At 30.2% G+C, this 23206-nt stretch overlaps 2 protein-coding genes across 3 annotated transcripts; both read left to right on the top strand.

The window, feature by feature from the left end:
• Nucleotides 1-6782: 6782 nt before the first annotated feature.
• Nucleotides 6783-9253, top strand: LOC100810762 (auxin-responsive protein IAA14). Its single transcript, XM_003556341.4, has 5 exons — nucleotides 6783-7267; nucleotides 7622-7860; nucleotides 8373-8508; nucleotides 8754-8815; nucleotides 8976-9253. Exons 1-5 carry the CDS (start codon nucleotides 6999-7001, stop codon nucleotides 9011-9013), a joined length of 744 nt encoding a protein of 247 aa, XP_003556389.3. The 5' UTR covers nucleotides 6783-6998; the 3' UTR covers nucleotides 9014-9253.
• Nucleotides 9254-12789: 3536 nt separating this feature from the next.
• LOC100810239 (magnesium transporter MRS2-I) lies at nucleotides 12790-17592 on the top strand. 2 transcript variants are annotated; one of them, XM_003556340.5, is made up of 11 exons: nucleotides 12790-13461; nucleotides 13549-13578; nucleotides 14227-14383; nucleotides 14520-14641; nucleotides 14985-15059; nucleotides 15523-15747; nucleotides 15844-15888; nucleotides 16729-16773; nucleotides 16861-16890; nucleotides 16996-17115; nucleotides 17231-17592. In XM_003556340.5, the coding sequence occupies exons 1-11, from the start codon at nucleotides 13210-13212 to the stop codon at nucleotides 17315-17317; spliced, it is 1188 nt and encodes a 395-aa protein (XP_003556388.1). In that variant the 5' UTR covers nucleotides 12790-13209; the 3' UTR covers nucleotides 17318-17592. The 2 variants fall into 2 exon arrangements, with proteins under 2 accessions (XP_003556388.1, XP_006606392.1); XM_006606329.4 differs by lacking the exon at nucleotides 13549-13578 and having other exon boundaries at nucleotides 12793-13461.
• Nucleotides 17593-23206: the final 5614 nt, after the last annotated feature.

The raw sequence follows: 23206 nt of genomic DNA, 5'->3' as shown, positions 1-23206 counted from the left end.
TACGGTAAAATAGTATTTTTTGAGATAACAAAAGATATCGTCAATAGTAACTCGCGTATTAGTGATGATCGATGATAAATCAAAATGTTGTCATTCAATATTTCTAGGGATGATTTTTTAAGTTCTTAATGAATTTTTTTTCATCACAAAAGATATATCTAGAATATTTTTTTAAAAAAATTGCCATGAGGTCGAAAAAAAATGAGACTTCATGTGCTTTTATTCCCTGATTATTAATTTAAGATCTGAGAACAATAATTTACTTTACAATATGTAAGAATTGTTCATTGAAATGCATGTGCTAATAGGTTAAATGGAAGCTTCCCTGAAGAATCTCACCATAAAATATAAATGTGTACTCATCATAAAAAAAATGATAAAAATATAATAAGATGCGTTATTAATTAGTCGTGCTTTGATGATGATCATATTATTCTCTTTGTAACGCCCAACGGAAAGGAATGTAAGGAGGCTGAAAAGAACATGGACTTCTTAGACTAAATTATCTAATGCATTGCATTTATGTGGCTATTGTTATGTCTTACAAGAATTTTATAAATGAAACAAGGACTTCATGAGATTGACTGGGGGGAAGATGTGTTCACTCTCCATTTATAATTATATACAACAGATAAAAAAAAAAAAAAAAGAGTACACAAGAAAGGCAGAGGTAAGTCTTACCTATAAACATTAAATTTATAGTTTTGAACACAGCTATATACTATAAAGAGATTTTTTTTTCTTTTTTACGAAATTACTGCAAAATTAGTAATTATGCGATTGATTACATTTTTATATATAAAAAATTTGACAGAAATCATGATATAAATTGTTGTATAGTTTTCGCCAAGCAAAAAATTCGTACTATCTATCTTTTTTCTATGGTTAGTGTTAATTTTGTGGATGAAACTTAGATCTTCCAATAACACAACCAATTACTCATACATGTCGTGATAATATGCTGACAAGATCTTGGACATAAAATTATTTGTACTGAAAAAATTGTTTTGAACTAAGCCCGTCTAGTTGATGGTGAATTCTATCTAGCTCCTTGTACTATATATCTAAATCATCTACGACTACCAACCTTGTTGTACATCCCGGATCACATGACTTAATTTGTAGTATTACATATCTGTAATCCTTTTCCTTGTACTCTAAAAGCTTTTAGGTTTTGTGAATTACTCCCTTCGTTTCACTTTATGTGACATTTTAGTAGGAAAAAAATTGTTTCAAATTAGTTGTCGTTTTAAATAACCAATGGAGTATTAAATATTTTTTCCACAAAATATCCTGAGTGAGTACTAGTCATTGTGTAGTAATTGTAAAAAAGTTTAATTAATTAGATAGGTAAAGAGTATATTAAAAAGTTACACAATATATTTTGTGAAATCCAAAATATTAATTATATTTCTTAATATATGTAACAAAAATTTTAAAGTCATGTAAATTAAAATGAAATGAGGGAGTACAAAGGAAGTATTTCGTTACCCAGTAGATATGAATTAACATCAAATTAAACAAATTCCTCTGTGATGATTTTAAGGAAATTCCTATCCTTTACTTAAATATCTAAAATCAACTGGCAACTTGCTTTTATATATTATTAATTTTAAGCTAAGTTGTCTCTTTTTTTTTTTTTGGATTATCTTGTTTCTTTTGGCGTATGCTAAGTTTGTCTTTGATCAAAAGTTAAAAGGGTATAATTATCATTATATTAATTTAATTTAAAATGCATAGTTTTAAGCAACTAAAGTTTAAACGTAAATTACCTTTACTTACATTAAGAATAAATTTATTTTAGAGGATGCTCTTCCCACTTTTGCAGGCTCACTTATTCACAAGAGTATATAATTATATTGTGAGTGGTTATACAGTGAATATTAGTGGTTCAAGTTTTTTTTTTTTTTTAAAAAAAAGAAAAGAATGCACACACACATGCATGTTATAGGCAAATTGGAAAAAATAAAAGAGAGAGAGGGCACATGGTCTGAAGCTTGACTATGCGCCACCCCTTCTCTCAGGCTAAATCTCAAGGTTCCAATAGCCATACAAGTAATTGCGAGTGATCCTTAATTCAATGTTCCTTTTCTAAGAGTTCCCTTGAACTCGAAGGCAATGTTTTTTTTTTTTTTGGTTTTTTAATCTTAAACTCTGTTCAGTGTTTAATAGCTTCCTCCAGATCTAACATTTTGACTTTATCATAATTTCAAGTTTTTAATTATTTTTTTTAAAAAGGAACGCTGATGTTATTCTTGCTGCCCCTAGATTGACATGAGCATTACAAAACAATAGCGCACGCATATGAAAATGGCGACTTAGACGGCCTATGTCAAACTTAGTTGACCTCTTGAATTATTCATAGTAATTACTATAACGGAGAATTATTTAATTAAAAATTCATAACTAACTTGTTGAGTATATATAACTAAGTCACATAATTTCATTTGTGAAACGTGTATCATTCCATAAAAAATATTAACATGTTTTTCTAGATCTCCATTTTTTATCTTAATCCAATCTCATGTAAAAATTAACATGTTTATCTCCATTTTTAACGCTTTATTAATTTTATTTGTTGTTGAAATTAAATACACGGTAGAGAAGAATTACTTACAAAAAAAAAAATGGCAGGATCACTTTAGTTGAATTGGTCACATGTATTCGCAACGGAAAGTCCAATTTACTCCAAAATGGATCACTCATTAAAAGAAGATTAGTTGAATAACAAATAAATTTTTTCAAATATCTCTTATAAGACAAAAAAAAATGACAGGGCCACTATAGTTGGGTTTTTGGAACTACAAGAAATTAATATATTTGTGAGAAAATTTAGTGACGAAAATTAATTTTTTGCACTATTATATATTGGCATCAGAAGAAATCTAGATGCAAATTTTAAAAAATGACATATAAATTATTTCATCATTAATATTTTCATCCTCCAAAATTTTCTCAATCAGTTCTGCCCTACTTTGAATAATAAAAAGAAGCTAGACTGAATATAATAAAAAAAAAATCAGTTCTGCCTTTTGGAAAAAAATGTAAATTATATTAAACCTAAAATGATACAATAATAAACAGGGCATACCCCACAGTTAAAGAAAATCAAAAGTCTTCCTAATACAAGAAGACCTATATCAAGATGCTAAAACAAATGTAACAGGTGCACTTGTCTATACATAAGAAACTTAATCTTGCTAATAACCTCTATTACAGAAAATTGATAATATTCAAAAATCAGCTTGTTCCTAGACAGCCAAATGCAGTAGACTGTAATTGCTATAGCCAGACAACGTAATTTTCCTTGAACACCTGATGTAAAGAAGTGAAACGCCTGCGGAAAGGAGCCAAATCACGAATGTGAGCCCAAACTTGGAGAAATTTCCTGCAAGAAAAGAACAAATGAGCATTTGACTCAGGCTCATTTGAACATAAAGGGCAGAGGGAACCCTTGTTCAAAAAAGCAACTTTGTCAAGAGTAAGCAGCCGATTCCTTTTAACAAGTCACAAAATGAAAGACATCTTAGGGGGGATTGCTGGGTTCCATATAATAGAACACCAACTAACAGTAGGCTTGACACCTCTAATGTATTCATAAACTTTGCCAACAAGCAATTGTTTATTGGTGCTCCAAGATTGAATCCTCTTTTTGGCCTCTTCCGTACTTAGCTCTTTAGAGATAATAAAGTCCCTTATTTGAATGATTTTCTTTATCAAAACTGAATCTGATGAAGAAGTATTGTAACCTTTGAAATAGTAATGGTGAACCCACCGAACCCATAGAGAATCTTTCTTACAATGAAAGTCCCACAGGATACGGGAAAGAAGCGCAAGGTTCCAGTCCTTGAGATTAAAAAGGCTTAAACCCTTTCTTTTTTCGAAGAACAAACTACTAATCAAGCAACCAAGGGCTTGTTTGTTTTTCAAGATCATAGTATTCCTAATTTAACTTTCAGCCGTTGGAGAAGCTGTAAATTAACCGAATAAATTGCTTACACAAAAGTTTGAACAAGTTGGTTTGAACACGCAATGCAAGCACCATAGTATTTGTCTATAAACAACTATATGAGATTACAACAGAAGCAACAATTGCAATCTGAATGAGTAGGAAGCCCAAGAGAATACCACGCTAAAATATAACAGAATCAAGCCCGAACATAGCACAATCACCAAGCAATGGATCATAACCTGATTTCAGCAAAAAAATAATCATTAATTTATTTATGACTTAATTTTATTCTTTTTTTAAATTCTTTTTAAATGAAATTTTATTTATTAATTTAATATTGTACAGATACTTTCATATTAAAAAATAGAATATAATTTTCTATTCCTAAAGATAATTTAAAATTAGAAATGAAATATTTGATAATAAAAATAATAATAAAAAATTATAAATATAACTCCAAAAGTTAACATCAAATAAATTTTATATCATATATATGAGTTATCAATATTAGGTTTAAAAAATGTAAACTTAACTTGTTTATTTAAAAAATTAACTAATCAAACAAATTTAAATTGATATTTAATGAATTGAGTTGAAATAGTTCAAAAAATGCATCAATGTTCATTTACACTTATAAGATTTGATTAAGAATAACTCATAACAAGGAGGAGAAAAAGGTAAGGATATGAATTCTACAATATCATTTTTTTTATTTAAGGTATCTCTTAGTCAAAAATCAAAAAATAATCCCTCAAGATCTACTACACTATAAGGTGCTAATTTTTCTAAACAGATATTTTTCTAGGCACATGGACTTAGACTACATATTCAAGTGTATGTCACACTATGTTTGCCTAAAATATCTATTTGTGAACCTCAAGAACCACTCCTCAACATTTCATTTACTCCACTACTCCCACCCGAATGGAAACTCTTTTGCAGCATACACCTTGAATAAGGTCTACGACCTCCTGCTTGAGCAGCAACTTTAATATGGACGGTGACAGTGGATATATGGAGCGGCCGGCGAATACATCACTGATTTCAGTTCATGTGGTTTCAGTAAAATATGGAATTCAATTGTATTGTACAAACTCATTCAAAATCTTAATTCCATCCCCACGACAATCCCAACAAAATAGCACCCTCGACAATAACAACCGATATCACCATCGTCACCAACAGTTAGTAACGGCAGAGACTATTATAAATAAATGAGAGATCAAGAGCTAGCTGTAATCGACTGATTATAAACTATACAATGGATGTAACATTACTCTATAGATTAACTTAGACCAATACCATCAAATACATGAATGATCTGAGGTGCAATTATTTTAGTTTAATTATATATCTCAAATTTGAGTTGTATTAAATACTTAAAAAGAAGAACTTTATGGTTTATAGAAATCTTATCAGACTCAAACAAGACTATCTCTAATAAAATATACTTGATGTAAACAAAAAAAACTTAGACCAATAAAATTCAATATGTTTGATATATATTAGTAAATTGGTTAACCAGATTCGATTTTTCACCATGTTTCCATACTAATCCACTTGAAAAGGGATATTATTTCGAAAAAGTTTAACTTGGGTTAAAATTCAGACCTAAAAATTAAAAAAAAAAAGAATAAACAATATTTTCTTTGAAATATATTCTTTACATTGGCGTACGTACGAAACATATAAATTACCCCCTAGCTTATAAGTTAAAACTTCTGCTATTATTCCATACCATATATAGCATTCAAGTTGATAAATTACTTATGTCAAAATGATCTCATTAGTTCCTATCATTACTCGGATTTTTTCTACATTTTTAATCCAATGAAAGTCAAAGTTATCATCGGTATTGCCAGTTGCTACTATCACTCACCATCTTTATTACTTTACTATTATTATTATTGTATCATCACTGTTACCATTATTGCCTTTTTCGCGCGCCATCATCACTATCACGGTTATAGTGATATATAAATATAACTGATAGATTTAAAAAATTATATTGCAACCTTAAAAATTGTAAGGACTTCAACAACCAACTTGAATAAGGCAATTTAATTTAAGTATTTGCAACTTTGTAAGTATACATATGAAATTCCTAAACTTAAGTGCGTGCAAGATTAATTTAAGACGTCTAGGATTTAATATATTAACGAAAAATATTTTTTCAAAACTAATTAAAATTTCATATATCAGTACTGTGTAGAATATATATTATTGAAATGAAAATGTAGACAAACCTACAAAAATTGATCCAATTATTTGACGGGTGAAAGCACGGTTGCCGGCTAAGGGTATCTAATAAAATTTGCAAATTACGTATGCTTGCCTTCTTGCGAAGACAGAAATACACGATGCACTATTTTAGATAACTAAACTAAGTAGCTAGTCCTCAATTGAGAGGACAGTATTAAGATGGAAAACTAACAAGACCAAGTGCCCTGCATGTGATTTCAAAATTACAACAATGACTGGTTAGAATATTGGGGAGACATATGGAAGGTCAATCCATTTTGGTAGGTACCCAAAATCCCGTTTGCACATGAAAATGATAAATCATATATATTAATTTCGATGTATAATTTCTTTGTACTACAAAATACTACATTAAATAATTGATACGATAATAAAAAATGAAAAAATAATCACATAAATAAAAATAATATAAGTTTAGGGAAAATTATGAGAGGCGGTTAAGCCTACATACCCTCCTTCTGCAAAGGATCAACGTTCCACATACCTCCATGTGTCAGCATGCAATTGGTGGCAAACCTGATATGACATACGCATGCAGCCACAAGCACAAGTTCCTCAAAGCTATATTATTGAGGGCTATCACACACACTCTCTCTCTCTTGTAATCTATATAGCCAAACAAACCAAGCAGCATTATAATAGAAAGAGGACACAAAGTGAAAGAGAAGGGAGCTATAGCCATAAGGAGAAAAACTTTCAAAGAGGTGAAAGCAAAAGAGTTCTTCTTTTCCTTTTTTATATATACTTGGGTGCTAAGCTGTGTGAGTTCATTGACAAGCCTGAAATGGCAACTATGCTGACAAAGGAGCATGGTCTGAACCTCAAGGAGACCGAGCTTTGCCTCGGTTTGCCTGGTGGGGGAGGCGGCGGCGGCGGCGGCGGCGGCGGCGGCGGTGGTGAGGTGGAAACTCCAAGGGCCACTGGGAAGAGAGGGTTCTCTGAGACTGTTGATCTGAAACTTAATCTTCATTCCAAGGAAGATCTGAATGAGAATCTGAAGAATGTCTCAAAGGAGAAGACCCTCCTTAAGGATCCTGCCAAGCCACCGGCTAAGTAAGTCATTTTCTCACTTTTCTTTTATAATTAAAGGCCTTTGCATGCTTCTGTTCATCTTTTCTTTCTTGGACCTAGCTTCAATAGTTTGTTTGATTCCATATCTCATACAAGATTTTTCACGAGAAGTTAATAGTTATAACTTTCATATTCCAAACGTATTTTTTTTAATTAATTTCTCAACGAGTTTCTAAGCACTACTTAGTGCTTATGATCTATTTTTCTTATAGTTTAGCTATTCAATGTTAGAATATACGGTTTGGATAAGGTGTAAATTAATTTGCAACATTTTGTACCGAAAAAAGGGAGATATATTAGAAAGTGAAGTGAAGATTGATGGGGACAATATTTCAGGGCTCAAGTGGTTGGTTGGCCACCAGTGAGGTCATACAGGAAGAACATGATGGCAGTACAAAAGGTTAGCACTGAGGATGTGGCAGAGAAGACAACAAGCAGCACTGCTAATCCTGGGGCATTTGTCAAGGTTTCCATGGATGGAGCACCTTACCTGCGCAAGGTGGACCTCACAATGTACAAAAGCTACAAAGAGTTATCTGATGCCTTGGCCAAAATGTTCAGCTCCTTCACCATGGGTTAGTTACCACAAAAAACCTTCCTACGTATCATATTCCCCTCTCTTTAAACTACTTGTTTACCACAACTATGTCACTGAAAGGATAACCACGCATACACACACAAAAATAAACACCAACTTAAACATCTAACCTTAATTTTTTTCATAATCTATTTTCGATCTGCACCTATTATACACCCATTTCTTTTTCCCTCTTTTTGATTACATTTACTTCTCTCTCTTTTTTTTATTTCTTTCTTCTCTAACCATCTTTAACCACTTGCTCAAGAGTGTCGAATCATCACTATTATATATATAAAGAAGAGATCGATAAAAACAAGTGACATGAAATGAATATTGTTTATTATATCATATACTAGTAAAGTCTTAGATCCTTGATGCATGGGAATTGTTAATGATGAGTGTACGGGTTGGTTAATCACCTTGGGATTGTTACATTCAGCTATATGATTGTGGGTTATTAAACTAGTATTTTCTAGATATTTATTTCATATATTGAAACTGGTGAAGGTAACTATGGGGCCCAAGGAATGATAGACTTCATGAATGAGAGCAAGTTGATGGATCTTCTTAACAGCTCTGAGTATGTGCCAAGCTATGAAGATAAGGATGGTGACTGGATGCTCGTGGGTGATGTCCCATGGGAGTAAGTTCTTCATCCAACAACAACCTCTGCAGCCATTATATACAATAATTTCCTACATACTTGATTTATACATCCATATATTTTACAAATTCAGTAATCTTTTTTAATCCAAAAAAAGAAAATTATGACTTTTGAGGAGCTCTTTATCAGAAACGTATATACTTAGGCATTAATTATTCTTATACTGTATTTTAATTCTGTAAACCCACGAAATAAACCTTAATTAACTGTTTAATTTTCTGAAGGATGTTTGTTGAGTCATGCAAGCGTCTGCGAATAATGAAGGGATCAGAAGCGATTGGGCTTGGTATGCATCATTATATCTTAAGCTTAATTAATTACATCTAGCTACTTTTTCTTTTCACTCATGGAAATCATTGTTTTGAAAACTAATCAATAATACATACATGCCATTAATTTGTTGGCTATTCTAATGTGTTGGCGCGCATCTTTTTATGTACTTTCAGCGCCAAGAGCAATGGAAAAATGCAAAAGCAGAAGCTGAAGCGGGCCTAATACAATGTTCAATGAAATCCCGTACCAAAGTGGACCTATATATATATATATATATATGAAGCACTTCAGCGAGACTATGGAGCGGAGTGTTGTTAGCTTGAATGTGTCTGGTGTTTTTTGTTTTGTTCGTATATAGATTCAACTTTTAATTTTAAGGAGCCGATCGATGGGGCATTTGTAATGGACAAGAAGCAATAAACTTAACCTATATAGTCTGGCTTGTTTATTATGTGATCCTTCCATGCTGTCATGATTGTTGTGTGCTAAAATACCTTGAATTTTAATTCATACTTTATTCCCTCAAGAGATTCTTCATATATCATTTATTTTGATTTTATGTTTTAATTAATTGTGTATGCCCTGCAAAATGATCAATGTCTCAGCTGGATGATCGAGGAAGGTATTCAATTTTAATATGGTTCACAAGTGAGCCAGGGGAGCATGCCCATGTGCATGTTGATGGAGTTTCGTATATGGCCATTAGTTTTATAGTCTTTTGTCATCTAGTTTTGTAATATCAAATGCGTATTAACTAGGTGGGTGAATGTAGGGTTGGTGAGTGAACGTGGTTGGAATTAATATTAATATATATATATATATATATATATATATATATAGGATCACGATATATTATTATTATTAAGGTCAATGGTATATACATATCCCAAAAAATGTGTGCATAGTATAAAAGAATTCTTGGATGGGACACTATTACAGCTTCAGGTCCTTTCTTTTGAGAAAAAATATCCATTATTTTAAGGGATTTGCTGCCTATATAAAGTGCATATAAAAGCGATTGAACTTCAAATTTAGGGGAAGGGTTGGAACAGCTTTGAAGAAGTTATTGAATTACTCTTAAATGTTAACTTTTCTGAATCTAATTTCAATATCAACCTTTATATTATAAATTCGAAATCTTATTTTTAAATAAAAGGACATTTTTATTATATTTTTGTTTTTTGTGATGTACAAATCATCACACGGTTACTTTATACTTGTTTTTTTTAAAGAAAATCTTAAATCGTCAATAATTTTCGAGCTTTATTTTTAATAAAACACTAGATATCTATCTTTATTAATTTGTCTTTCAAAAAAACACTAGATATTCGACATTATGCTTATTCCATCATGTAAAATTAATATCCCCTTTTTTAGTTTTTTAACAAGCAAAAAATGAAAAAAATGCATAACTAATATTTTTAAAACGGTAAGAGTATTTTCTTGTACTAGTATAGTTAGAAGATGACTCAATTCCGTAAACATGCCAATAAAAAATTTATGTTCTAATTCAGGTGATTTCTACGTCTCGAAAGTTAATCTCATAAAAAGTTAATCTCATAATTTTTTATTATATGGATATATTGTTTCCATCAAAAAAAAAATCTTGTTAAAGATGCCAAGTCATTCCATCTAAATTTCACTAATTGTTTTCTGACATGAATCCAACCATATTTGTTTAAATTAATTATGTCCTCAACCAAGGGGGTCTAGCTCCAACGTAACTAAGCATTTTATGAGTTGTTAAACTCCTAATACATGTTTTTGATTCCTATAAATAAAAAAATAAATTATGCCCTCGCTCCCCAAAAATATGTGACCACCAATTTATAATATTTTTTTAGTCTACACATTTTAAAATCAGTTTTATGAAAATTAATTATATATTTAACTTTGAAACAAATGGGTGCCTATTAATCATATATTTATTTTATATTTTGGTTAAAAAATAATTTCAAAAGAACTAATATTAATTTAATAAATTAATTTTGAATTGCTGGTGTTAGAAACGTTAATTTTGTGTTTAGAAATTATGTTTTTAAAGTGAGTCTAGAACAAATTAATTTTAATGATAAAATGAAATTACTTTTGAAATATAAAAATAGTTTATGAAAATTTTGTAGGATTCATGTTTAAAAACTAAAACTAATTATATTCACTTTAAAACTTTTACTTCTTTTAAAATTAAATGTACAGAGAAATAATTTTCAGATTTAAAAAAAATACCAAATAAATTGAGTTTCTATTCCACTTAGGACGATATGATCCTTTTATGTCAAAGCAACTACAATCTTGAGCAGAGATAATTAATAATTGGATTCGGGATAACTATAGGAAATAGTAGTTTGTTAATAATGGAATTGATGACAGGGTTGCTTTCAGCATTTCTCAGATTACTTCCTGTATTCTTTTTGAAACACTTTTTTGATTTTTCAGATTAGTCCTTCTAGAAGTAAAAAAAAAAAGTCCAAAATATAATTTTACATTTTGAATTCATCATTCGAAAAGTAAAAGGGAGTGCAAGAAGCAATAGGCAAGCAATAAGGCCCAAATGGCAATCCGAGTTAGTGGGTTGAATGAATAATACATTAGCGAAGCCCCAAATGCATATTGTAGCAGTTCAGGGCTTGCTATCTTTGTCAACAGTTGCGCAGATTGCAATGAGAAAGAATTACTTTTCAGATAACGAGTGTTTAAAATAATAAGTCTAAAGACCCTATTGGTATGACATTTTTGTTTGATTTCAAAAGTCAGAGGGGCTTCTTAATATATATTTCTATAATTTCTGATGACATATGAGCAGGATAATAACACTAGACATAGTACAAACAGAAAGAATTAACGCAGCATTGGTCAGAAATGACCTCAATGAAGTTTTCTTTTGTCTCTGGGTTAACATCCAATCTAAATTAACTTCAAGACTGCAACTTGTTTCTATGACGATAGCTAAGTGATTAGTTAATACACTATTAGCTATAGAAAAATATATATTAAAATAACTTTATAGTTGTTAAACATGCACATATTAATATTATTCCTACAAAAGATCTAAGTCAGTTGGTAAAATAATATGTAAATTGTCGTAAATTTTTTTTTATCTAAATATTAACGGTACGACTGAAAGAGACTTTTGATAGGTAACTTTGTTATTCCGTATTTTTTTATTTGTAACCATTTATGTTTGATTGCCTTCAGAATGTTGTTTTGGGATTTAATTAATGCTATAAATGTTTCTACATTTTTTTATGCAGGTGAGAAAGCATGGCGTTAACGTGTTCTTTGATAAGCTTGGCATTGAGCATGGAAGAATTTTTGTTATTATTATTTCCTTCTGAAAAAATAAGTCTTAAAATAATAATTATTTTAATTTTTTAATATGACATTAATTACATTTTTATTTATATCTTTTATAATATTAATGCAAATACGTGGATTAATAAACGTGAAATTATTCACGTTTAATCAGAGTTTTCAGATTTGAGTGTTGGATGCACACATTTGTATTTATTTGAGAAAAAAAATTGTATCTCACAAATACTTTTTACTGTTTGAATGAGTAAGATATGATTATTATGATAAAATTCTCTCCGAGTTTTTAGTGATTAGTGATTTAATTAATGGAGAAAGTGATGTAATTGATCGAAAAGGGATACTAATAAAGTATGCATAATTCAACATTTATTAATACGATAATACCCGTGAAAAGAGGATAAAGACTCCGAAAGTGAAGTCACTGCTAACTAGTTTTTGATAAAATAATAAAGGAAAAAATCCATGAAACGGCTAAAGTCAAGAAGAAGGATCCGCAGTACAGTGTGTCAGATGGGTCGCCGAAGCACAGGATCAACCACTACCACTCATTTCCCATTTTACCCCTACGTCAATATCGGTGGCGTCACCTCATTGGCCCACTCTGTGGGCCCCCACCTAACAACCCTGAGCCGCCCCGTACTCTATTAACCGCGCACGTTCATATATTTTTGAAGTGTTTCCCTTTGTTGTCCTCATTCTTATTTCTTCACCCTCGCCGTTGCCTGCGCCTCCCTCTTATAAACCTCACATAATTAAATTCACATTAAAGAGAGACACAAACAAACTTAGTAACTCTGTTGGTTTTTTCCCTTTTCCGGGAAAGGTTGATAGAAAGGAAAGAAGAAGAATAAGTTCCTTTTTGTCGTATCGTATGTTTGTTTCTTCTGGGAATCAGATTCCTCAGCGTGGTGTCGGAACAAAAAAAAAAATATTTTGAGGCGAGACTCGGATACCCAATTGGCGTATTGATGAAATGCGTGAAGGGGGTGGGGAAAATTTTGCTTCTGGTGTTGTGGGTGTGAATCGAGTTTGAAGTTGAATTGTGGGTTGGTTGGGGCATGTGATTGGAATTGGGGAGAGGGAAAGGGTAAGGGGATGGCTCGGGGGGATGGGAGCGTCGTCCCTACGGACCCGCAGACAATGGCGGTTGTGAAGAAGAAGACGCAGTCTTCGAGGAGTTGGATTCTGTTTGACGCCACAGGGCAAGGCTCCTTGCTCGACGTCGACAAATATGCCATCATGCATAGGGTTCATATTCATGCGCGTGATCTCAGAATCCTTGATCCCTTGCTCTCTTACCCCTCCACCATTCTCGGTCGTGAGAAGGCCATTGTTCTTAACTTGGAGGTATTGGTATATTTTTTTTCCCTATTGTTTTTTATTTTATTTTTGTTTTTTTAATTTTGTTTTGCTTCTTCTGATTCTGTGTTTCAGCATATTAAGGCAATTATCACCGCTGAAGAGGTTAGTTAGTCACCTTTTTATCCTTAAATATGTTACGTGTCTGCTTCCATCTCTGAAGGAGCGGGATTAGAAACATTATGGCTTCCTATTTCTGGGAAAGAAAGTGAATAAGAACATCATGAAATTAGTATGTGGACACAAGCTTTGAATTTTTATTTTTGGCTATTCATAATTGAAAAGCTTAAACTGATTGAGAAATTAGGATTAGTGGAATGGTGGTAGATGGGGCGTTCTCTTAGCATATTATCCTACTATTGCATTAAATGGCACGACTAGTCTTAGGATGGATTGAATTTCGGCTCTGGAATTTTGTTTTCATTGTCAAGTTTATTGAATAAAATGGGTAGGAAGACAATGAACTACATGTTGGATCAGGACCATAACCGTCTTGTACAAGAATATACCTACATGATTTTGTTTCTGACTTTAGTTATGATGCCTGGCAAAGGACATATTTTCATATAACTAGAATATTGTAGAGGCAGCTTCAGTAGGCTAATCAACTATGCTCTCTGACCTAGTTTGTATATTTGTGAATTCCTGTATCCAACCTTTCGTCCTTTGTAGAATGCAAAATTTTTTCTAGAGATTGAGATGGCATTTGCTTCCACATCCTGAATTCCTGATTGTATCTAAATTGTGGGATAGGTATTGCTGAGAGATCCAACAGATGAAAATGTGATCCCTGTTGTTGAGGAACTGCAAAGGCGGTTGCCTCAATTGAGTGCCACCGGTCTTCAACAGCAAGGAGATGGTAAAGAGTATCTTGGTGGCCAAAATGATGCTGAAGCCGCTGAAGAAGATGGTACGTTACATTAAATGATGAACCATAAGTAATGAACAAACTTATTGATTGCATCTGTTCCTGTTATAAATCTATCTTTGTATTTGCATTATCTCTTGCTCTTGTTATCTGAGTGATCTAAATTACACAAATGTAGAGTCACCCTTTGAATTCCGGGCCCTGGAGGTTGCTTTAGAAGCCATTTGTAGTTTTCTTGCTGCACGTACAACAGAATTGGAGATGGCTGCTTATCCTGCATTAGATGAACTTACTTCCAAGGTACATATATTTTTTGATTATTTCTCTTCTTGTTTTGGTTTTAATCTGAGATCCCCTGGCCCATACCCTTTCCTCAGGTACAGAATAAGCTAACAAATAAGAAGCTTCTTAAAAGTGACTGAGGGAAAACTTCTTTCCTTTATCTCAATATATTATCCTTTTGATTTTTTATACTGATCATCACTGAGGTGTTTATTCTAATTATGTCAAGAAGGTTTTTGTTGGCAGGCTTGAAATGTGGATGCACTAGTTCCATGTTGCTCTAGTTTCCTTTCTTCCTTTTATTTATTGACTTTTTTGGTTCAGTCATGAACTTTAAAATTATTGTAATTGTAATCTGCAGATTAGTAGTCGTAATTTGGACAGAGTTCGTAAACTGAAGAGTGCAATGACAAGGCTGACTGCTAGGGTTCAAAAGGTATGTCAAGTTTTACTATGCCAGGGAAAAATTTGCACATGGAAAAAAACTATTTTCTTCTATGTAAATATATTCTCCGCCCTCTGCCTCTCAATGCTGTTGATATTTTGGACATCCTTACACTTTGAAGGGTTATTCATTTTTTATGCTGCATAAATGCATGAGAAAAAAAATATGCCTTTACATAGTTTGCCAGAGTTTGAAAAATTGGAATGCGTATTTTCAAGATCAAAAGAGAATCAATTTCAAGAAAGATTCACACTGGTGTAAGTGGGTCCCTGCCTTTTTAAAAAAAAATGTTCTTCCGAGAATGACTTATGGGCATTCTCTTTATTGTAATTATTTTATTTTTCTTCTTAATAGAAGTTTAATGTGAATGTAAACTGCCTTGATCAGTTTTAAATAGAAAACAACATATATCCATTTTCCCTCTCCCATCACAAGTTCTTGTTATCTGGTACAGGTCAGAGATGAGCTTGAACAATTGCTGGATGATGATGATGATATGGCTGACCTGTACCTGTCAAGAAAGGCTGGTTCAGCATCACCAGTTAGTGGATCAGGTGCTGCAAATTGGTTTGCTGCCTCCCCCACCATAGGATCAAAGATATCTAGAGCAAGTAGAGCAAGTTTAGCAACAGTTCGTTTAGATGAAAATGATGTGGAAGAGCTTGAAATGTTACTTGAGGTTATTAACATTATTTGCTTTAAAGAATAGAAGGAAAAGATCTTCATTTTTTTATGAGGAAAAAATTGCTATAAATGGTGTTTGTTCATTTTGCAGGCTTATTTCAGTGAAATCGACCACACATTGAACAAATTAACCACAGTAAGTATCATCTCTTTGTGTATGTGGACACATGTGCAATAGGGAGCTGTAAATCTTAATTTTTGGATATGGCAGATACATGCCAGATATAAAGTATTTTGGAAGATTGTTTCTTTGCAGATATGGAGAAATTTTTTTTCTCTCATTAATTTAGAACCTATGATCTGTTTACTAATCTAATTATTAGACAGTGAATTCAAGGCCTAGCCTTTTGGGTAGAGACTTTTAGTTTCAGACTAGTATGCAAGTTAAAGTTTGACCAATTTGGTACTCTGAATGCTTACAATTGTGAAATTAATGATGAACAAAGGGGATATGCATTTTGCTCTCTTCCTTCTTCCATCCCCTGCTGTTTTAAAGTTAAACTTTGTGGTTTGTATTAAAAATCTTGTTTGTAAGTGTTTTATGCATTTTTTCTTAAAAATTAGTTATAAGAATTTTGTGAGATGATATACTCTTACTTTGTTGGATTCCTTCTCGTCTCAGATTGAGTGATTTATGCTATTTATCCTTTTGGATCAAATAGACCATACTTGAATCTTTGCTGTACCACTTTTGCCTTTGTAATTAAATATGATGAAAATGGTGATTCTATGTCTAATTCAGGCTATCAAATCCCTGAATTTATTTGTGGTGGGATGTGTTAAGAGGATCTACTGATGCCCATTAGATTAGGCTTTTCTAGAAAGGGATTCAAAACTAGTGTACTCTTCTGACATTTGCTTGGCTTCTTTAAAAGTCTGTGTTATTTACTTAGATAGGTTTACTTGAACTCTGAATTTGCTATACTAGATAGTTTTACTTTTACCTAATTACTTTTCTTTTTCTTTTCATTTAAAGCTGCGAGAGTACATTGATGATACTGAAGATTATATTAATATTCAAGTAAGTAGCTAGCAATTTACTGATAATATATCAATTGGTATCTGGTGAATGACATGAAATTCAAGTGAAGTTTTTTCCATATTGCAGCTTGACAACCATCGTAATCAGCTGATTCAGGTGCTTTCACGTTTCTGCACCTTGCATGTTGCATGTCATCTATCAGTATTCTATAATGTATTTTTTTTTTACGAGTTCGCTTAATGGTCTTCAACTCTTGTGCAGTTAGAGCTCTTTCTTAGCTCTGGAACTGTTTGTCTATCTTTCTACTCTTTGGTGGCGGCTATATTTGGCATGAATATCCCATATACTTGGAACGAAAACCATGGTTACATGTTCAAATGGGTATGCAAACTATTACTGTTTATGCATGCACATGTGTGCTCACATATATGTTGCTGCAAAATTTTGGACTTGATATTATGAATAAAGAATAAAAATACTCCATGTTTTCTTGCAGGTAGTTATTGTCTCGGGAGTATTTTCTGCTGTGATGTTTCTCATGATTACAGCCTATGCTCGCAAAAAGGGGTTAGTAGGATCGTGAAAATCAATCTACTGAAAAAGGGGTGCATAGGACTCCTACACATATAACAGTCTAATGAATTATGTCGAAAAGTTTCATATTGGAGATGGTTCAACATCATGTTGAGTTATTGGACATGCTTCAGTAACAATAACTGTTAAAGGGTCTAGTCCTTAAGTTGATACATATTATTGAGGGCTGTTAGCCTTTGGGATCTGCCATTTCCTCAGCTATTTTGTTCTCTGGATTCAGTCATTATAACAGATTGCAAATACAGTCTACAGATTCAACGTTAATTCTTGATTTTGAATACTTTCAAGGCCTTGATATGTAATTAAATTTATAATTAAGTTGAATATGCTAATCTTAACATACTTTTTCTGTCGCTCTAACATAAGTGCCACCGAACTCCAAAGCATTTCATCAATTAGAATACAGTTTAATTACCGGCGGTTGTTACATTTTCTTTGTATTTCCAATTATGTTTTTTCAAGTTCAGACTGGGTATAATAGTTCGAAATGAAGTTGAACAACTGGCTCTTGCTAATTTATTTTTTCATCAAATGTTTTGTGGATTCGAACGTCTAGGTTCAACAAAGAAAACAAGCGTATTGGGGTAAGGGATAAATTTTGATTTTAATGCATTGACAAATGATTAATTAATTAAAAATTATAGTAGGATGAACTTAGGTAATTATATATAACAATTTATGATTATATAATACAATGCCAAAATTCTTTATAAGCATACACTATTTTTCCATTAATTTAACAATTTATAACACTATTAACATAGTATGCATTTAATTATTTTATTTTATAATACTCATAATGTTAATTTTTGCTTTTATCTTAAACACCGGGTTGCTTATTAATAGGGTTGTGAAAAAAAAAAACAAATTTCTGAACTGGTTTAAAATAATCCAGTTTGATTTTTTACTAAAACTAGTTCGAGGAAACCGGTTCGATTACTATCCAGGTCGGACTAAACCGATTTTTTTCACAGTCCTACTTATTAATAGTATTTTCGTAAGCTGTAACTATCATTTCATCCACTTCGGTACTAATTTTTGCAGAAAGGATTTCTCTACAGAGAATTAAAAGATTTCATCGTAAGATTTTTTTAATAACTCAAACCTATTTATCTAAGATGGAGATGATTTTAATTATGGGTTTTTCTATAAGAAAATTGCTATACGGAAACGATTTGCCACGAAATGCATGAAATCTGGTTTTCCATGATTTCCTCATTTCCATCAAATACCTTTATTTTATTCTTTTTAAGCAATAAAAAAATCGCCTATTTCATACTTACTTTCTTAGACTATAGACGAATTTCGTACCATAGAGCATCCCTTATTTTGTAATACCTGCACATGTGAAAGTTCCATAACTGGCGTACCTAGAACCCTGACTGAAAATATTTATTCATCAAATGAATAAAGTAAAATTTACAGTAATTTCATATATTTAGTAAATGAATTAAGAAAAGTTAACATGAAGGTTAGAAACATATTTTCTAACACACTCCTTTAAGTATGATCTTTTTAATTGATTAAAATTTATTAAAAATTATATAAAATTTGGAGAGAATAATTAAATATGAGGTGAGATCTATAAAATTTTATTATTTTTAATAAATTTCATCCCATAAGAAAATATGTATTCAAAATAGTATGTTTTTAGGACTTCAAAGAAATTATACTTAATTTCATGGGTTTTATAAATAAATAAAAAGATAAGGGGGAGAGATAATAAGAGAAGAAAGATTATAAGATAATAGAAGAGATAAAATTAGTTACTATTATTAGAATAAGATAATTAATTAATTTTTTTAGAGAAAAAAGATAATTAATTAATAAATGTATCAATGATACTTTTTTGACGCAGTATTGATAATACATATTACATAATTAGAGAAGAAAAAAAAAATCTTTGATTATGCTTCAACTTTTATCCTCGTTAATAGTTTTTATTTATGGCCAATTCAATGAGTCTTGTAACGGCTACTAAAAGGTTAATGCATGACATGCATACAACGGGTAAGGTAATTGTCAAAATTGCCAAGGCCCGAGACAAGCAAAATTATTTCACACTTTGCATTACTAATACTATATTACGTTGCATTTGAGCATAGCCTAAAAAGCTCAAACTGGGATATTCGACCATCTAAATCAGAACTGCAGAATATCGTTAGACATTATTTCTATCAAAGATATATCTGATCAGGTACATCTCTCTCTCTCCCCGTTTTCCTTTTTCTTTCCTCTAATTACAGTAACTTATATCTGACACTAATCCACCATTTATTTTTATCAGAAAAAAAAAGGATTCGGGAGGCACGACTAGAAAATAGGTATTTTACATCGATTATTGACGCCTTTCTATATCGGTTATCACGCATCGTTGTAATATGGTGTCGTTGAAACACAATGACGATTGAGCGACTGATGTTGAATTCTAAAAATCTATTTAGTGAGGGATAAAAATGATTTATAGTATTTTCGTAAAAACAATAATATATTAGTAATATGAGCTTTTACAAATTAAGTTGGGTCAAGATGTGTATTTATGTCATTGACTCTATGTATACGATTAGTATTAGAAGAGCATAAATGATAATTTTCTACATTCATATAAAAAAAGTTGTTTTATTGGGAAAAACATCTATTCTGGTGCAATTTTTTTTATCAATATGTTTAAATAAATAAAAAAAGACAATTGTCCCCCATATCTCATAATGTGCATCAGCTCCAACTATGATGTTGAATTTTATATTTTAGTAAATCATCATTTCAAAAAAACATAAAAAATATAAAAATTCAAAAAAGTTTCTATGTTGTAAAATAAGTAAGTTAAAAAAAGTTGTAAAATAAGTTCTTAAATTTAATTATTTATTGTCAATTTAGTTTTTAAATAGTATATATTAATGTTATTATTTAAGTCAAATATTTTTTTTTTGAATTTTGGACCAAAGTGAGTGAAAATTACACTTTTTATTTTATTTATTTATTTTCAAGTGACTAAAATTACAATATCTCAATCTTTTGAGGACCAAATTAACTATTTACCTTTTTATGTTTTGAAAAAAATCACACCTCAATATTTTAAAGTTTATCAATTTTATAGACTGAAATAGTAACATCTAGGACTAAGATAAAAAAAAAAGACTAACTTGAGGGGAAAAAAACTTAAGTAGAACAAAACAAAAACAAATCATATATTATCATGAGTTTAAAGACTATAGGTTTCAATTAATTAGAAATAAATATTTGTATGACTTTTAAATGATTATTATAAAAGTCGATAATACCATACTTGTATATACTATTTTCTCTATAATTATAGGGATAAAAAACTTGTTTAAATTTTATTTATTTCTTTTTTCTTTTACCGTTATGCAAATTCATGGGGGAAATTTTGATTAACTTATTGAAATATTTAAATTAAAATTTATTAAAAATTGAAATTATTAATTAAAATGAGTAAATAAATATTTTAAAGAGATATTTAAATGAATTAAAAAAATACAAATGGGTAAAATATTTGTAGTTTTTTTGAAAATTTTCATAAGTTCGGTATTAGTCTTTCTAAATTTTTTGTTCATTTTTTTGTCTTTCTAAATTTGAATGCACAAAAGCGCTATCTTTTTTTCTTATGAAGTTATTTTTTTTTTTTTTTATGAAGACCAGAAGCGCTATATAACAGCTTATAAAGTGCTAAACCACTTTGATAACTAGAACCGATCTTCAAATATTTTATAAGAATTAAAAATATATTTTAATTCATACAAATATATCAAATAGACATTTAAACATTTTTAAAAAGTGACTGAAGATAATGCTTAGTAGTTGTAAGTTTATGTTTTACAAGGTATATGTTTTAATTTTACTAACTCAAATACCTGTTTGACTGATAAACAAGTTTTTTTAATAATTTTTAGTATTTTTTAAAATGTTATTTTTTATTTTTATTTTTTTTATTTTTATCTTCAATATATTTATCCAATGTTTTAGTTATTTTTTAAAATAAATCATTTTGCTGTAATTTTATATTTTTTTTACCAAAAAACATTATAAATGACCCATCAATAGCTAAGATTTATGCAGGATGTTCACTAAACAAAAATACAAAACTAGATAGGATCCAACTATCCAAGTTAGTGCATTTACAGTTCTCTCTTTTTTTTTTCTGAGTTAGTGCACTTACAGTGGAGAAGACTAAAAAAAGAAAGTATACAAATAATTTTATACTAATTAAAATAAAAACAAAATAAATTATAAGAACCAAAATAGTAAAAAATTTAGGAGACCAAAACAAAATCAACCGCGGCCCCGAGACCAAAAAAGTTATTTAAGTATTTCTTTTTACTCATTCTCTTGATTTGATATCTAAGAACTTGGTCCATGCTAATCTATCCAAAATAATATATTTGATTAACTTATATTGAAATATTTAAATTCATTTCTATTAAAAATATATATTTTTATATTAAAATAGGTAAATAACTATTTTAAATAGATGTTTAAATGGATTTTAAAAAAATAATAACATATTAAAGAAACATCTACTCCTTTTAGGAGTTATTCTTGAAATTTAGAATGAGAGCATTTTTTTTAATGGAAGCCTCTTTAGGAGTTATTTTCACTCTCTTTGAGTCACATGTTTTATCATAATATTATGTATTGAGTGTTTAGTTTTTTTGTTTTTTTTATTCTTTTAAATATTTTTTTTTAATTTTAATTTCAAATTTAAGTTGATTTAACAGATAACTAAAAAAAAATTGTTTGTCAACCATCACAAACCACTACTCTTTTATTTTTATCCGTATACTTGGTTTTTCATAATCACTTATCTCTTTCAATCTACCATTTTTTTTATCTTTATTAGTAAATAAAAAGTTGTCAATAATTAAAATTAACCTTTTATCACAATATAAATCATTTATTGTAAATCTAGTATATATTTTTATAATGAAGAATGTTTGTTTATTACAAAGTTTAATTATATATAATTATTTATTATAAAATTTTAATCATATAAATATAAAGCATTTAACATGTGAATTGTAGATATTCATATAAATTTTAGAAAATGACGAAGATAATGCTTCGACGAACAAGAAAAATAGAATGAAATAATATGATATATTGTATTATATTTTCTTTTTTTCCACCTTTTCCGTAAAATTAAAATGTTATATTTTTTTACTTTATGTTTTTAAAATTAATGCACTAAATATATAACAAAATTCATATATTATGATTTGTCTTATTTTAGCATATTTACCAAATGCTATTAAAAATTGAGTCTCACAAGCATGTATTATACGTGAGCATCATGCACATTTATTAATGTATGTTGTATTTTAAGTATGTGGTATTTTATTTAAATACCACTAATTTATTTTAAAAAGTATATTTATGAATTTAGATCCTTTTCAATTTCTCTCACAATAATTTTTTTTACAATTAAATTATTGATCATTTATCACATTTTCTCTTCTTTTTTTTTAATTTTTGTGCAATGACTGATTAACCGCTAAGATTTATGTAAGATGTTGGCTAGATGAAAACTCACATGTATGATTAATTTTATATTTAAAAAATGCATTTATGAACTTCTCTTTTGCTTCTCCCAAGATATCTCTCTACAATCTAATTCTTGATTGTGCATCACATTCACTTTCTTTCTTAATTATTATGAAATAACCAAGCAATAACTAATATCTATATAAGATGTTGACACGAGTCTTTGAATTGTGATATATCCCTTAAGTAGATTAGATTTATACCTTAAAAGTACATTTAGGAACTCATATCCTCTTCTACTTCTCCCAAAAAATCTTTCTGCAATAGAATTTGTCTTTGTGCAACATATTCTCTTGTCAATTATTTTGCAATGACCAAT

Source organism: Glycine max, chromosome 20 (genome assembly GCF_000004515.6).
Source record: "Glycine max cultivar Williams 82 chromosome 20, Glycine_max_v4.0, whole genome shotgun sequence".
NCBI lineage: Eukaryota > Viridiplantae > Streptophyta > Magnoliopsida > Fabales > Fabaceae > Glycine > Glycine max.
Note: the sequence above shows the minus strand (reverse complement) of the source record. Positions and strands in the feature narration are given on the sequence as shown.